The sequence below is a fragment of the Vipera berus genome, assembly GCF_964194415.1.
Source record: "Vipera berus genome assembly, chromosome: 6".
Classification (NCBI taxonomy): Eukaryota; Metazoa; Chordata; class Lepidosauria; order Squamata; family Viperidae; genus Vipera; species Vipera berus.
Window position 1 is genome coordinate 655,677 of NC_138208.1, and position 17,213 is coordinate 672,889.

At 48.4% G+C, this 17,213-nt stretch overlaps 2 protein-coding genes across 7 annotated transcripts in view; both read right to left on the minus strand.

Annotated features, from left to right (window-relative positions):
- Positions 1 to 28: 28 nt before the first annotated feature.
- CDPF1 (cysteine rich DPF motif domain containing 1) lies at positions 29 to 13,725 on the minus strand. Of its 6 annotated transcripts, XM_081331529.1 has the most exons (6): positions 13,644 to 13,718; positions 12,548 to 12,623; positions 11,428 to 11,514; positions 7,967 to 8,071; positions 7,047 to 7,158; positions 29 to 2,201 (listed from the first exon to the last, which is right to left on the minus strand). In XM_081331529.1, the coding sequence occupies exons 3-6, from the start codon at positions 11,439 to 11,441 to the stop codon at positions 2,049 to 2,051; spliced, it is 384 nt and encodes a 127-aa protein (XP_081187655.1). In that variant the 5' UTR covers positions 11,442 to 11,514; positions 12,548 to 12,623; positions 13,644 to 13,718; the 3' UTR covers positions 29 to 2,048. The 6 variants fall into 6 exon arrangements, with proteins under 6 accessions (XP_081187655.1, XP_081187656.1, XP_081187658.1 ...); XM_081331530.1 differs by lacking the exon at positions 11,428 to 11,514 and having other exon boundaries at positions 13,644 to 13,725; XM_081331532.1 differs by lacking the exons at positions 11,428 to 11,514; positions 12,548 to 12,623 and having other exon boundaries at positions 13,644 to 13,689.
- Positions 13,726 to 15,075: 1,350 nt separating this feature from the next.
- Positions 15,076 to 17,213, minus strand: part of LOC308670423 (polycystin family receptor for egg jelly-like) — a gene marked incomplete at both ends in the record, with an annotated part of 18,181 nt that continues 16,043 nt past the window's right edge. Inside the window, 2 exon segments of the mRNA XM_081331925.1 lie at positions 15,076 to 17,066; positions 17,069 to 17,112. Coding sequence (XP_081188051.1) covers positions 15,076 to 17,066; positions 17,069 to 17,112 — 2,035 coding nt within the window.

Consider the following 17,213-nt stretch of genomic DNA (forward strand, 5'->3'; position numbering starts at 1 on the left):
ACTGCTCTGCATTCTAGTTGTAATTTCACCTGTGTGGCAGGTGAATTAATTTATTAATTGCTAAACGAAGGTGGGAGCAAGGTGTGTCAATCAGAATAGAGCCGGAAGGGACCTTGGAGGTCTTCTAGTCCAACCCCCTGCTCAAGCAGGAGGCCCTAGACCACAGGTGTCCAACTTGCCATGTCACGTGACGTCTCGTGACATATCGCGACTCTTTGCGCATTGCCGGCAATGGGGCGGGTGCTTCTTTGGTATGATGAAACCGGCCCACGGGCCGGCAGCTGGACACCCCTGCCCTAGACCGTTTCAGACAGACAGCTGCCCGGTCTCTTCCTGAAAACCTCCAGTGGGGAAGCACCCACAACTTCTGAAGGCAAGCTCTTCCACTGGTTGGTTGTCCCCAAGATGGCAGCTGTGACCACATGCTCAAAACTCACAAAGGCAAAACACGTGTCTGTCCTTGGCCTTGAATATGGAAATTGTTTTGTGATTATCTTGGGAAATTTTCAGTTCCTGCCTTGGGAGGGACTTTTTGCTTTGCAACCGTGACGTGGGTCTCTGGCATGTCCTCCATCAACCTTTTTGTCTTGGGAAGAAAGTGGGAAATAGTCCTGGCCAAAGCTTGCAAAAATTTGGGAAGCCTGAGTTGACACCCCATTAATTCCGCTCTAGACCTACCGTTTCCACTTGGCCAGGCCTGAGTTTTTACCACCAGCCCAACTGAAGAAGTAACCCCACAGAGAAGGGTTGGCTCTTTGCATCTCCCTGTGCATTAAGCATTTGCTAGCAGCGATTTGGAAGCAAATTCCATTTATTGCCTTCCTATTTTGAGTCGACGGACCGCCTGGCCCTGCCGTGCAGATCGCAAATATGCTGCAGGAACCCTGCATTGTCCAGAAGCCCCAGGTCAGCTGAAAAAGAACTGCTCTCAGCTTCTCTGCAGCGTAACTCATCTCGGATGCTAAGGGTGGGTGGTCCGGGGTTGGTTTCTTTGGTGTGCAATGCCCCCCTTCAATTCCCAACCTTGGGTGGTGCTTGTGGGTCTCCCACTGCGTTGCCTCCAAAGACGACGATTAATCAGAGATCGTGTTACCAACCAACCTAATGAAATTTCCCAACATCCTGCCCTAAATCCTGGGAGCCACCCTTGAGGCGGCAGAGCCAAAGCCCGACCAAAGGGCTCCCCTGCAAAAGTCAGCACAGGCAGGTTTGGTTGGGACTTGGATCAGTCGACTACAGCAGGAGAGTCCCTGGCGCCATTAGGAAGCTGGAAAAAACATCCTCAAAGAAACCCCCCCCCATAGGTGACCCCTGGCTGCGGGCATCAAGGGCGACTGGAATGAGTTTGCTTTTTTCACTTCAGACGCCCCAGAGCGAGCTTGATAATAAGGCGACAAGGAAGCATCAGAAGATCATCTCCCTCCCTCTCTATCCGCTGAGGGGTGGGAGCTGGTGGTTGAAAAGATCAATGCAGAGGCACCGAGCTTTAATTGCACTGCCGTAGCCGCCATCTTCATTTTCCTTTGGCCATATCCTGCCGATACGGATCAAACCCAGATGCAAATGCAGAATGGAAGTTGGAAACTGACCCTGACGGAAGGTATAGGGCAGGGGTAGGCCACCTTGGCTCTTTTATGACTGGTGGACTTCAACTCCCAGAATTCCTGAGCCAACCTCTCCCTTTCCCCTCAGCGTGGCTGGCTCAGGAATTCTGGGAGTTGAAGTCCACCAGTCATAAAAGAGCCAAGGTGGCCTACCCCTGGTATAGAGCTATGGAACCTGGCGTATACTTAAAAGAAAAATACAAATCAAAAGTGGAACTCTTTTATCTCCTACGTCTGCATCCTTCTAAAGAGGGATATCAGGCCCGGCTTGTTTATTTCAGACCCGTTGATGTTCAAAGCCAGCTCTCCTGGCTAGCAGCGGTTGTCTGGCAGATTGCTTACAAGACAGCAGTTTAAACTGTGCAACAAATTAAAATAATACCATCTCCTACTAGAGACACCATTATTCTAATTACCCGAAGTACATTCTGCAGTAAAATCAGCCTAGCTTTTCCCCGAATTCTTGGAATCTCCTTTTTTGGAAGATTTCGAGTGCGCTTTTTTTTTCAAATCTTCTTCTATTTCCAAAGGAAATTCACTGATGTGCGCGCTCACGCAGGGCAGGCAAAACCTTTTGGAATAGAAAAGGCTGCAGTCCTGAAAAGAGACAGAAAAAGGGGGATCAACCTTCCTTCCAACAGAGGCTTCTGTGGCCTTGGCCCTCCTGGCTTTGTGTAGAGCTGGGAGTGTACAACTTTGGGCAAGTTATAACCACATCGAGAATTGTCGGTCGGTGCCCACATTTTCTAACAACCGCTCTCTCCTTCAACCGCTCTCTCGTCAGTGGGCGAACCACTGGCCCACGGTCTTCCTCTTCATCCAACACACTTGGGATCCAACCCAGTTGGGAACGGAGGAAACGGCCTAACAGCTGGATGGGGAATTCTGGGAGGTGACGTCCTCCCACTTTAAGGCTGTCAAATTTGGAAAACAACTGGCCTAAAGTGTGGAGAAGACTCCAGCCCTCCAGAGGGACTTCAAGCTTTTCTGGAATCATCTTCAGGTGGCTTAATTTGGATCCTTCGGAGCAGCCAGGAATTGATCCCCGTCTCTCTTTGGGGGACCGACAAAAAATTGTCCAGGAAGGGCCCTCCGTCTCTGGTCCCCCCCCCCACTTTCAGCCCAGGGCCTGGCTTGCAAAACTCTGGACGGAAGCCCCAAGAGGGAGCTGCAAAGCTATCACAGCTCTGTCGGGAATAATTGCAATAGAGAGAGCTGGAAGGGTCCTTAGAGGTCTTCTAGTCCAACCCCCTACTCAAGCAGGAGGCCCTATACAGGTAATCCTCAACTTACAACCATTCATTCAGGGGCTGTTCGAAGTTAGAGCAGCACTGAAAAAAGTGAGTTATGACCGTTTCTCCCCACTTATGACCGTTGCGGTATCCCCAGGGTCCTGTGATCCAAATTCAGACGCTTGGCAACTGACTCACCCTTATGACGGTTGCAGTGTTCCAGGGTCACGTGATCATCTTTTGCGACCTAACCAGCAAAGCCAATGGGGAAGCCAGATTCACTTAACCACGATTCTAACTTAACAACTGCAGTGATTCACTTAACAACGGTGGCAAGAAAGGTCGTAAAATGAGGCAAAAGTCACCTAGCAACTGTCTTGCTTAGCAACAGAAATTTTGCTTGAGGACTGCCTGTATCATTCTTTACAAAGGGCTGTCCAGTCTCTTCTTGAAAACCTCCAGGAATGGAGCACCCACAACCTCTGGAGGCAAGGAGTTCCGCTGGTTAATTTCTGTACCAGTCAGGAAATCCCTCCTTCGTTCTGGGCTGGGCCACTGGGCTACGCTTGCTGGGAGGCCTCTGACTGGGAAAGAGGAAGGCCGGGCGAAGCAAGGGGGGGCGTCATGGGTCCCCCCACATCCTGGATTGCCAGGGCCGCTTCTGCTATTGTTCCACAAACTCTTGTCTTGCAGTCAAACCTGCAGGGAATCAGCTGAACACAAGCAAGCAAGATCACACGGATCTAGATTCAAACCTGATGGAAAGCTATACATCCACTTTCTCCAGATTTCGATGCACATCTCAAAAAGTGTGGGTTGGTCAGTTCTTTCCCCAGTTTAGTCGATTTTAGCCATTTGAGCACACACACACCCTCAAAACCTGGCTCCTGGGAACATCCAGGTAAATTGGTCACACGACAAAATGGACCCTTAAGATGATTAAGGAAGATTCCCACCTTCATTCGGCCCTTTTATAGGTGGACTTTGAGTTATGACTAGTTGCTTAGCGACTGTTCCAAGTTATGGCAGACCCTCGAAAAGGTACTTATGACCCAACTTCAAAATTCCGACAGCCCCCCCCAATCATGTGACTGCGTTTCAGGTACCCGGAAACCACCCCACATTTACAGCTGTTTGCAGCGCCCCGTGGTCGGGTCACCTCAATTTACATTCTTGCTGACAAACAGTTCCGGGTTTTTGGAAAAAAAACCACCACATAGCGAGCAATGGGTTTGCTTAGCGACTGCTGCAAAAAAGGTTGCAAAATCGGGTCATTCGAATGACGACCCGCTTTACAACTACCGTGACTTAACAACCATACTGGGCAGGCTCCATTATGGCCGTAAGTCAAGGACTGCCGGTACAAATGTCTAACTAGCCTTATTCTTATTCTGTAGGCCCAAAGAATATAGCTTCTGTTCCAGATGCAAGCCACAACTGGTTGTCATGACATTTCCCTGAATAAATTTAGTTTCCTCATTTTCAGAAAGGGAGGTGAGGAAAGAAACGGCTCATGAATCATGCTTCTGACCACATCCTGGCCCAAAATATGTGGGTGAATGAAAAATGCTTGCACAACCTGGGAAAATCACTCCTTTCTTACAGGCCTCACAGCAGGCCAGAGTTTCTGGCTGTCTCTGATCACATCTGACGCAATCTGCTCGTACTCCAGCAACTCCTGGCAGGTCTTCTCGGCAAGAGACCATCCTCGGAGGATCTGGACCTTTTGTGGAGTGGTCTGCACAGAAACCATGATCAGAAGTCTGTTTTGGGTCAGCAAGGGTGTCCTCCCTGCCCAGCAACCAGAGGCCAGCTCAGCTCCTGCTCTGCTGGGCTCTGGTAGGAGTAAAAATTCGTCCTTAGTTCTTTGGGAGATTAGAAGATCAAAGAATTCCTCACACCTTCGCAATCTACCGCTTTTGGGAACTCGGGAAAGCAAAAAGTACTTTAAACTCCATAACTATCCACCTACGTACCTACCCACCCACGCATTCATCTACCCATCCATGTTCTCCAAGGCCTGAAGATCTGCAGCATGGAGAGAGAATGGAACAAAATGAAGTGATAAAGTATTTAATTCCACCTACTCTGATTTTTTCTCTCTCCCAGAGTCTTCCTTTTAGTGTCTTCTGAAGAAAGTTGGCCCGGTATCCACAAAACTGGAGACCGGGCCAAAATTGGATTTGGGGGGGAGGGTGGACTGAGGGGCACAGGAGCTCGTCTCCTGCACCTGGCCAGCCGAAGGAGTTGAGGCAAACCCTGCATGGTGAGTGGCTGAGACAGAGGGAGGGTGTGTGTGTGTGTGTGTGTAATCCTTTAGTTACGCTCCAGAGCCAGACACTTCATTCTGTATATTCAGTGTAACATTCACTTCTATAATAAGCTTGGCTGTTCCTCACTAGCACTTCACCAGGAGTTTATTCATTTCAATCAAGGTTTTTCTAATTTGGTAACTTTAAGATGTATGGACTTCAACTCCCCGAATTCTTACAATTGGCACGTTTGAAAAATACCGCTTTAAGTTACAGAGATCACTACAACTGAAGGTATGAAATGAATTTGGGCTCTTACCTGGGAAGTGGTGGGAGACTCGCACGGTGGCCCGCACGGCGTATTGCCCTAAGCTTGCAATCAGGGACAACTATTAAAAAAGCCTCAATGTCTGCACTGCCAAAAATCTGGGGGTGGGTTGGCCAGTCTGGGGACATCAAATAATTCTAGAGAGCAGCACAAATTTCACTGGTCCGAAATAAGCGGCAACAACCCACACGGCCACTAGGGGGAAGCAAAGCAATTTTTCTGGATCTCTTTTTCCAGCTTTTCTATACAGGCAGTCCGTGAGTTCTCACCGCCACAAAGGAGGAGCCCAAAATTTATGTTGTTAAGTGAGACATTTGTTAAGTGAGTTTTGCCTCATTTTACAACCTTTCTTGCCACAGTTGTTAAGTGAATCACTGCAGTTGATAAGTTAGTAACCTAGTTCTTAAGTGACTCTGGCTTTCCCCATTGACTTTGCTTGCCAGGTGGTCGTAAAAGTTGATCACGTGACCCCGGGACACTGCGACTGTCGTAAATACGAACCAGTTGCCAAGCTTCTGAATTCTGATCATGAGACCATGGGGATGCTGCAACGGTCATAACTGTGAAAAATGGTCATAAGTCACGTTTTTCAGGTCTCGTAACTTTGAACAGTCACTAAATGAACTGTTGTAAGTAGAGGACCACCTACTTAATATGCAGCTTTGCGGCCTCTTCCAATAGCCCAAGAACAATTATAGGCAGTTCTCAACTTATAACCAGAACTGGGCCAGAATTTCCATCGCTAAGCAAGGTGGTATCACCATATCACACAATTTTATGACCGTTTTGCCACAGTTGCTAAGTGAATCGTTACAATTGTTAAGTGAACCATGTGGTCGTTAAGCAAATCAGCTTCGCTCACTGACCTCGTCTGAAATGGTATAGGGTCTTCTGCCTGAGCACGGGGTTGGACTAGATGACCTCCAAGGTCCCTTCCAACTTTATTATTATGAACAGAACAGAATAGAATAGAACAGAATAGAGCTGGAAGGGACCTTGGAGGTCTTCTAGTCCAGCCCCCTGCTCAAGCAGGAGAACCTATACCATCTCAGACAGGGGATTGTCTAGTCTTTTATTAAAAATCTCCAGTGATGGAGTGTCCACGATTTCTGGTCTCAAGCTGTTCCACTGGTTAATTGTCCTCCCTGTCAGGAAGTTTCTCCTTAATTCCAGGTGGCTTCGCTCTTTGGTCAGTTTCCAGCCATTTTGTCGTTGTTGTTATTGCTTGTCAGATGCCGTCTGGGAAGGTCACAAATGGCGATCACAGCAACTCGGGAGGTGGCAAGCCTTGTAAAGACGCGCCGGTGGCCCAGTGCCCAAACCTAGATCCTGTGGCCGTATGCAACTGCCATAAGGGTGAGGACTGGTCCTGGGTCCCTTTTTTCAGTCCCAGGGTAACTTCGAACAGGCACTGTGTGAATGGCTGTAAATCAAGGACTCCCAGCAGTGAAGCAGGGCAGCCAGACCCTGATGACAACTGTCTACTCGTTTAAAAATAACCGAGGCCCTGAGTCGCTACTACGGAGTGACGTTCCGGGAATTCAGAGAAGCCGGCTGTCCGTCTCGGTCCTGGTGATGGGAGGTCACCGAGGAAGGCGACAGAAGTGCAGCCGGATCACATGATACTTACCGGCCCAGCACAGACCCGTTTGTGACACAGACTACACTGCGCTCCAAGGATAAGGAATTTGTCCTTGTCTGGGGTGAACGGGTCCTTCATCACATAGCAGTCTTCCAGCAGGCTGCAAAAATACGACAACAACAATTGCAAGTGAACCACACAGAGGCTTCAGCCAGCTGCCTCTCTCAGCCCCGAGATCAGCAGCTTCCTATCTTAAAAGGAGGAAGAGGCGGCTGACAGGCCCAGAAATCCATAACTGTTTCTTCTCCTTCTTGTGCAAGGCCTTTGTTCTCTGAACTCAAAAGGTCCTCGATTTCCTGGGGTACAGAGCTGCGCTTCTCAACTGTGGCGACCTGTAGATGGCTGGGGAATTCTGGGGGTTGGAGTCCACACCTCTTCAAAGTGGTCTATAAGAAGGCATTTTTTGCAGAAACTTGCAAAGACATTCCCAAGTCACGCTTTGAACCTGGTGTGACCACAGCCCGTCTCTGCCACGCCTTAAGGCCACGTCACCCCCAAATTTTGTTTACAAACTGGCCCCCAAATTTGTAAACAAAAGAAGAGGGTCTAAGGATCGGCGCAAGTGAACCTTTGTTATCAGTGGCAGCAAGACCTCTGTAGGAAAGGGGGTCAAAAAAGTCAAGATGGCAGCCCTGATGGTGCAATTGAAGCCCCAGGGCCATTGTGTCCTTTTTTGACACACATCCCCTTTGCTTCATTGCCACCTCACCAGCTCCACCCTTTTTGGACAAGTGTGCAATGCAGCAATGAACATACAAAAAGGGAGGGGGGCTTGCACCACAACAGCACAAGGTTGTCCAACGCATTTGACCGTTCCTGTGGAAAAGACGCCTGGCGATCAGCTGTGTGGTTTCTCCACAAAACGGGTCCTGAGTAGTGAGAAAAGATGGGCGGGGCTATCTACTTACGTGACTGAGTAGGCGTTGGGAGGTTTATGCCCATAGTAGCTGTAGGGGGCTGTTAATCCACACAGCTGACATTCAAAGGTGTCATTTTTCGGGTCCATCCGGACACTATTATGGGGAAAACAGAAATGTTTATATCTAAAGCAACGCCTTTTGATCTTTTCTGTGCTAGGTAAGCCTCTCAAAACCTTCTCAGAAAAACCCATTTAAATAAACTACTCGATCGCGTTACAGATTACGCTCAAATACAGTTAACAAAACACAGAAAGAATGTAATATAGTAATGTAAGCGCTTCTTTATGTATGCATCAAATCAATAATAAGACAATACTCTTTTTAAGGGAATAATAATAGTGAGATATACAGACTTTTTACCTTGCTGACCGTCCAATATCAAAGGAAAAGTTACGTTTCAATTGGAGGCTAGTGAAACTAAACTTTCTTCCGTAAAGCAGCATTTATCAACCTTGCCAACTTCAAGATGGATGGACCTCAATTTCCAGAATTCCCCACCCGCTCCTAAAGGTGCCGAGGTTGAGAAACTCTGCAATAAAGCATCACAGATGGTGGAAGGGGCAGAAGAGCTGAGCTCCACAGATTCAGGCAAGAATATCCAAATATTCTATCCATGGTTCATCCCGGGGATGTGTGCCACACTTCCTTTGTATGGCGGGATGCAGCCACTGCCAAGCACTTCTGAATGGTTGCCCTGATAGAAAGACGGGCTGGTGCAGAACAGAATTAGGGGTTGAGCTGAAGATGGCACCAGGTTCATCTCAGACCCACCAGTCTCAGCCAGAATCACCTACTGCAGGGGTCTTCAAACTTGGCCATTTGATGACTTGTGGATTTCAACTCCCAGAATTCCTCAGCCAGCATACGCTGGCTGAGGAATTCTGGGAGTTGAAGTCCACAAGTCATCAAATGGCCAAGTTTGAAGACCCCTGACCTGCTGAGTTGGGCTGATCTAAAAAAGGTCTGGGCTCAGCATCTCTAGAAGAACAGGTAGAGCTGGGGGTCGCCATTAAGCTGGTCATCATTTTTGTTGAGAGTCATTACATTCCCACAAACAGGCGTAGTCCAGTCCCTCTTGAATTCCACTGACCCTTATCTGGTGCCAATTTAGTGTTGAACTTCAACTGACTAATGTCAGATGCAAAGGATCAGGACCCTATGTCAGATTGCAGCTCAAAAAGGATCTACTGTTCAAAGCTATACACAAGAATCCAGTTGACTAAACTTCAGTACTAAACTGGAGCCAGATAATGGTCAATGGAATTCAAGAGCAGTTAGACTGGGACCTTTTGTGGCAACGTAAGGATGTTAAGCTGATGATGTGCTTAACTCCGCCCCCCAGCTCTGCCTGTTCCTCTCTACAGCGCCTTGGATGGAAGATATTAAGACATCTTAGAATATTCTGGAAGAAGACGAGACAAGCCCCTTCTGCGGGCTGTCTACAAGAACACCTGACACCGTATCTTTGTAGAAGAGCCTGGACAAAGACAGAACAAGCCAGATTTGTGGTTCAAAAGCAAACACAACGGTGACTGCAGGAGAAAGGGGGAGAAAATGTCTAGAAAATGTGGACTTCATAGCTGGCTGGGGGATTCTGGGACTCGAAGTCCACACATCTTTCAAGCAGCCACGGTTGGGAAATGCTGATCTACAGATTAAGAGGCATAACATACCTTATTTGTTTAATTATACTCATCTAATCCTAGCTCCAGTAGAGCAGACCCTTGAGGCATTTCTTATATCCTTTTATTAATTCTTAAACCTGAAAGGTAGATGAGCTAAGTTTTTATTAAGGCGGACGTGTAATGACTTGACTTTGGCTTCGGGTAAATGGATAACATACATTATGAGGTTTGAATTATGGATTTTTTTACAACTCCTCTGCAATATTACATTTCTCTCACCGATGAAGCTGGTACAAGTATCTTCTTTGCAGGCCCTGTATTCCGATGCCATGGAAAGCTCTCCAACCACGGTGTCAGAACAAGATCTATGCACAATGGCTAACCTATGCAATCTCCTGGGGTATCTCAGCAGGCTTTCCACAAACAGCTACATACCACATTTGGTATGGAGGCTAACGAGCTTTTATAGAGGTGGCAGGTCACTGCTGAATTCATCTAACCAAGCCAGGTGCCCTTGAAGATCACCTGAAGGTAACCTAACAACCAGCTTGAGGATCCCTTCTGTTCTGTGTTGGAGAAACATAAGTCCATGTTTTTCTGGGCGTAGAATGCTGTTGTTTCACACATCAGGTTTACAAGCATTCTTCACCCGCCAGATGTGTGTGGGGAAACCAATATACATCTTGAGGACAAAGCTGGTTTGGTCTAGTAATTAAGCTATTGGACTGGAAACCAGGAGACCAAGAGTTCTAGTGCTCCCTCGGTCACGAAAGCCAGTTGAATGGCTTTGGGTCACCCAACCCATCTCTCAGGCTGCTGACGTGGGAACAACAGGAGGAGAGAGGATTATGCACAAAGTAAAGATAATAATAATAATGCCAAAACTCATGGAAAATTAAATGCCTTCTAATAGTCCTATGTCTGAGAGGCTCATGAGATCAAAACAAGCCACGTTTAGCTTGAAGCAGCGTTTCTCAACCTTGGCAACTTTTAAGATGTGTGGACTTCAACTCCCACAAATGGTGGCTAGGGAATTCTGGGAGTTAAAGTCTGTGAATGGTGCCTGGGGAATTCTAGCAGCTGAAGTCCATCCATTGGTTTAAAGCAGAGCCCCCGCCCAACCTTTTGGGCACCAAGGACCCCCGGTTCCGTGGACGGAGAGAGGTTTTTCTGTGGACCGGAGGGTGTGTGATTTTGTGTGCTGCCTGCATCTCGCAGATGGGGCTTTGCTTGTTTGTGTGGACCGGTTGCTAGCATGCCGCAGCCCGGTACCAGTCCACGGACAGGGGGGTTGGGGACCCCTGGTTTAAAGAACCACAGAAATAAAATTAGTCATGGAAGGGGCCTTCTCCAACAGCACAGCTCCTCTCCTGAGTAAATTATTTCTGTGGTTCTTCAAGAGCTTAAGTAACTGAGCTATGATTAAGGGCAGGCAAGCCTCAACAGACAATACAGTCTCTGTCAGAGAGGATTTCCACTTGCCAAACCTTTTATTTAATCTTCCCAAATTATACTCCTACCAGCACGTATAGGATTTTCCTCCGCAGGGGATTCTTTCACTGTTATTAAGGGCAACTAGTGGAAATATTAATACCAGTATTTTCTGGATCAGAAGGGAGCAATCTGCTCGTGCCAGGAGCAAACCTCTCCTCTACAGAAGCTCCGTTCAGATATTCCACAAATCCGAGTTATGTGGGTTATCAAAGCAGAAAATGGGCATGTAAGAGGAACCAATTTCCAGCTGAGGTAGAGGGTCAGTCATCAATAACTGAGTTTAAGCAGGCTTGGGATAAACACATGTCCATCCTCTGATGCACCACTAACTTTTTTTCTGCCATCCGTTTTGTTTCTATGTTCTATGTTTATCTCTGCGTTGTCCAGAGATAACGTCACCACGCAAACGTCAATGATCTGGGAAGATAAACAAGACAGTCGTGGTCTATCCTTTGCACTCGTGCAGGATCAAACCGTGAATTTAGGCTTCAATACAAGCAGTGGAATTTTATTGTGCCTAAATTAGGCCCAAGCTCCAGAGACGCCTGGCAGAATTTGGCCATTAATTAAAAGTAAAGTCACTTTGGACTGGACATACATACTTCTCAGGACAATATTCATGCAGCCACTAAGACTCTGTAGACATGTGCAAGACATAAAAAAAATAAATCAAGAACGAAGAAGCAGGTTTTGATTGGCCAAGCTGCACAGCCATTCGGAATACAAATGGATGGATGGCCAAAAAGATCATTGGCAGTTCCCTCCCTCCCATCCAGGACGTGGCACAGAAGCGTTGCTTAAGCAGGGTCCGTAAGATTATCTGGGACGCTACTCATCCTCTTCACGACCTGTTTTCCTTGCCACCTTCTGGGACGAGGCGGCTTTGTGGTACCCGAAGCAGAACATCCAGATTCAGCCATAGTTTCGTTCCATACAGCATTAACTTTGTGAACTCCTTCCTCCTTCTGTTATATTTTCAAGATGGACAGTGTTTAATATTTTATTGTTATGTATATGTAGGGGCGTGGGTCTGTGCATATGTTGTATATAGTATGTTTAGGTGTGTGTCATGTATGTGTTTCACTTTGAGAGCAGGCAACTAAATTTCGTTTTTGATGTGTTGTGCCCACAGTAAAAAAATGACAATAAAGGTTACCTTATCAAAGAGTAGAGGGTGGGTGAAGAGGAGGTACGCAAAAGGGGGAGGGGAAAAGGGGGGGTCGGTTTACAGAAGCCAGCAAGTGAACTGCTATCTCTAAGCAGCCTGGACTTGCACATAAAAAACAGATTAAGCTTCCATCCCACCATTCTGCCCTCTTTCTGCACCCCGCATCCCAGCAAACGGAACAAGAAGAGGCCGCCAGTTTGCACAGGAGTGTCGGCAACAGGCCAGCCCTCCCCTGGCCACACGCCGGAGCTAGCCAGAGGTTGTCAAACGTTCGTATCTCACTGCAGGTACTCCTCGTTACGATAGTGATGAAAAAGTAACTCTGCAACCAGTCATCACACTTACGACCTCGGAAGGTCTGTAAATCAAAGGAAAGCTGAAATGAGATCATCAGCACAACGGCAGTTTCACTTAGCGACCTCTTCACTTAGCGACCAGGTTGCCGGCCTCAGCTGTGGCTGCTGAAGCTATTAACCGGCTGAGAAATATTCTTGCTCGTCTGGGGTGCTGCCGCCCTCTAGAGGACAAACCCAGAAGTGCTCGAGTCTCGGCAAGAGGAGCTCAGCAAAGGAAGAAGAAGCGGGCTAGAATCGCTGCAGCTCCAGCGCAAAGGCTGAAGGTGCAAAGGGCGCGGCTAGACTACCCCCCCGGGATCAGGCTGGCCCCCTCTCTGGAGGCTTTGGAAAGGCTATGAAAAAGGGAGCTTTTTCCAAAACATCCTCCGTTCCTCTTCTGCTCTTTTTTTTCTGGTCCCCCCCACCTCCTGCTTCGTTTGGGCGTTGCAGTCGGGACTCCTCGGCTTAATCCCGTCACTGCTTTTACCGCGGCGGTGAAGCAGCCCGCGAGCAACGCTCCAATCAGGCAGCCCGCGGAGCTAAGCCAGCGTTTCCCTAAGGTTGGGAAACGCTGAGCTAAGCGACCGGTGCTGGTGCCCCTTTTGCTCCGCGCGCGGGTTCGTCTCCTCGCTCCGCAGAGAGGCCGCCCGGTGGCGTCGGAGCGCATCTTGTTCCTTAGGCAGGCCAGCTCGGCTCCTTTAAGACTCGTGGACTTCAACTCCCAGAAGGGCGCAGCGGGCTCAGGAATGCTGGGAGTTGGAGTCCTCGAGTCGTAAAAGCGCCGAGCTGGCCTGCCCCCGTCTCAGGCCTTTGCCGCCTTCGACACGCGATCCCGGACTCCAACGAGCGACACCTGCCGCTTTTTAAAAGCTCCTTAATGACGTTTCTGTCCCACCGCCGTCGAGGAAAACCAAGCAAGCGCCGGTGCGGAGGGCGTCGCCGCTTCCCTCCTTCCCAGGCTGCGCTTCCCTCCCGGGGAGTAAATCCCACCCGGGACGAGCAAGCCGCTCCTCGGCCCGCAGCCAGCCTGCACGGGAACCTACCTGGCCGCTCGGCTTCACACGTGAAAGGGGCTCCGGGAGGGGGAGGGGCTCTCGAGCAGCAGCCCCTTCCTGCTTCCTGGCCACGCCCACGGCGGCGACGTCGCACGTTCGGCTGCGTTGCCCCGCCCCTCCTTAAAGGGGCCGTGAGGCCCAAGCGAGCGGACTTGCCGCGAGGAAATCCCGTGCGAATCAATGTTGGTTTCTCCATCAATTCCGGGGACGAGGCAAGACCCCCACAGCTGCCTCCCCAGTCCAGCCCGGAGCCGCTTGCCTGCCCGCCGAGACCCCCGAGGGAGCGGCGGTTTCCTCGGATGGGAGACCACGGGGTAATCCCAGGAGGGCGGGGCGGGAGCGCTGGAAACTCGGGAAAGACTCGAGGAGGTGGGCCGTGCCGAGCTCCGCCCCCTGCGCTGGCAACAAGGTTTGCAGGGGTGTGTCAGAGTTTGGGAAGAGGACAAGCCCGCCTGCAAAGGTGCCCTCGGAGTGGAAGCAGGGTGGCCAAGACCGGCAGGGCCCCCCTGGTGCCTTTCCTGATTCAGACATTTCATGAAGAGACAGCCTTCCGAAAGCCTCCTGATCTTCTTCACCTGCCGCGTGGTCCTCCACTTACGCCCACAGCTGAGCCCACTTCTATTGCCCAGGGGTGCTGCAACGGTCATCCGTGTGAAAAACAGCCCTGTCCGTTTTTTCAGTACCGTGGTAACTTCAAATGGTCGCTAAAGGAAAGGTCGTAAGTTGAGGGCTCCCTGTACACACTTGTGCGCGCACGCGCTTACTTTATTATTATTTATTTATTATCCACCTTGTGGACGCCCCTAATGGATGCCAACCGATTTATTGTGCAATTTCTATGGTTAAGGCAGAGCGTGGAATAGCAGCTTTGAAAATGTTACAAATAAAAACAGAACAATAAAAAGACTTAAAATATCTTTTAATCTTGAAGGTGATCGTTCTTTTTCAGTAAGGTGCTCTAAGGTGTTTGTGAAATTTCCTCTGAAACCTTTAAAAAAGTGATCAAAATTTTTCTCCGGGAAAGATGCCTGAGACAGTTCGGGCCCCGGCCTTGGGTTGAAAATGTCAATTAATGAGAAATTGGGGAATAAGAAAGGAACTTGCCTAAACAAGCTCTCTGAAATAAATGCAAAGTTTTTTTAAATAGTTGCATAAAAGTCTTGGTCCTGATCATTTTTGTTTCTCCATATCCAGGATGACAGGCAGGTAGGCATAAAAATGGAAGAAACCAGAGTGAGGTATATTCATTTTTCATCTCGATTGGCTATATGTACGCTTGCCAGTAATGAAGAAAAATTATTCCAGAAAATTTTGCTGTGAATCTAGCCTGGAAACAGGATTTTAGAAATTAGAGTCATGATTTGAGCAACTCATTCTTCCTCATTCCTTTCCCCCTTTTTTGTCCTTTTTTAACCAGGACTCAGATGACAAGATACACCATTTTCCGCCCATTTATTTTCCGGGCTTTGAGTCCAAGGTGATGTGTGTTTCTGCGCTCAGGAAGCCCAAAAAGAACCCGATTGAAAAGCTCCGTGTCTGTGGTCGATACAGGCCTGAAGGTGATGAAAGCCCATATTCGGCGGATTTTATGGAAGAGAAAATTGACCACTTCGGCTTCATCAGAAGGCTCTTCGTAAACCGGCTGCTTCATGTCCTCGTAGGCCGACATGATCACCGCTTGGAATAAGTTGATCAAGACGCAGATCATCACCATCATGAAGGAGGCCAGGAAGAGTCCACCCAGGGCACGGTTGGATCTGAAACCCGTGTCCTTGAAGGCCGAGACACAGTAGGAGAAGATGGTCTGGGCCGAGTGGCTCATCGTGTTGTAGTTCCACTCATACTGGCCAAAGACAAGGTAGCCGAAGGCCATGTAGACAAAGAAGTAGACTGCCACTACTAAAGCCATGGAGCAGATGCCTGGCAGGGCGGCCAGAATGGACCTCTGGGCCAGGCGCACGTCGTAAAAGAAACGGGAGTACCGGAGAGTTTTCAGGACAATCAGGAAGGCCAAAAACCCTAGAGTGACCCGCAAGGTTTTATCGACCAAAGAAACTTTGTGGAAGGGGATGAATCCGTTCGGCTGACGGAGATAGAGATCGATCAGGCTCGAAGCCAGTTTAAACTTGAAGGCGAGTTGCAGAAGGAAAAAACAGCATACCGCCTTTATGCCAAAGTTAATTAAATTGGACACGTTTTTTAGGTAGTCGAGTCTCTGTTGCTCCACCACGCAAAACTCGTCAATGATGTAAAAGGCCAGCATGTAGCCCACCAAGATGAAAACAAACTTCTCCCTTTGTTCCAGCTGCTTGAAAATGGGGAGTTTGTAGGAGTGGATCCACAAAGTTGTGTTAATGGGGCCTAAATGAGAAAGTTCAAAGATCACAGATATGCTGCAAAATAAGTCCGTATCGGGATTAAAAGTTGTCATTTCGACTATCAGCACCCAAGAATTTTCATCCAACCAGTTGTGTTCTTCCAAAGACTCCAGTCCTTTCATTGATTCGGAGAGAGTCTCCTCTGGATAAAAATGGAAAGCGTAGCCTCCTGCTTCGTACACATTTTGCTCTCCGTAGGAATTGTATCTCCAGGGATCTCTGGCTGTGTGGTAGGTGAATCCTGTGAAATTGCCAAAATGATTCACCGCAGATTTATTAACTGGGTTTTTCCACGAGCCAAGGTAATTCCTCTGATCCTCTTCATCGGCACCATATTTGTGAAGACAGTGGCTTTTACTAATCACAAATTTATTTACAAAACTGTGCGGATAGAAGCATTCTTTTTGAGTGTGCTTTGCTCTTATCTGCCGCATTTTGGGTAAACCCAGGATTTTGGACCAGGTCTCTGGGAGGAAGGTCGGCTTCAGGTCGTTGTGAATCAGTCGTAAAAAGACCTGCTTCAACCAGAGATAAATCTCTTTTATTTTACTGACTTCAAAAAGCCCCTCGGACAATTTTGAGTTCATGTCCTGGTTGTAGTAAAAACTCGTGGTGATTTCCATGGAGTAGGCAATGTTCAAAATGAGGATTAAAAAGACGAAGTGGCATATGACGTCCTTCAGGAAGACAAAGGCTTGATGTCGGATCTTCTCTCTTTTTTTAAAAATCGTGACCTCGTCTTCTTCCAAAGGCTGGTACTGCTTGGTGCCTCTCATTCTTACGAGATCGTAATGCAGTTCTCGCATGTCGTCAGCATTCATGCTCGGTCCGTTCAGCTTAATCTCTAGGAAAGTTTCCTTGATGGACCACGGGATGCTTTCACTGGAATTGGGATGAAGCGATTTTAGGGCTGAAAAAAAAAGGACGTTCAGCGTTTGAAGGAAGAGCATGCTGACCACTAGCGAGATGGCGGAGGCTGCCAGCCACTCGAGAGAGGTTTCATAGTCCTGAGACGCGCCGTATAATATGATAGAAAAGAGGATGCGGCAGAAATAACCAAGACCATCCACGAAGCGTATCTGTTCCACCAAGATATGATCTGGGGCCTTTTGAAGAAAAGTATGCTGGGAGTTTTGGGAGGCCTCGTTTGGTGGTCTGCCTCCTCCGCACAATTATTGTT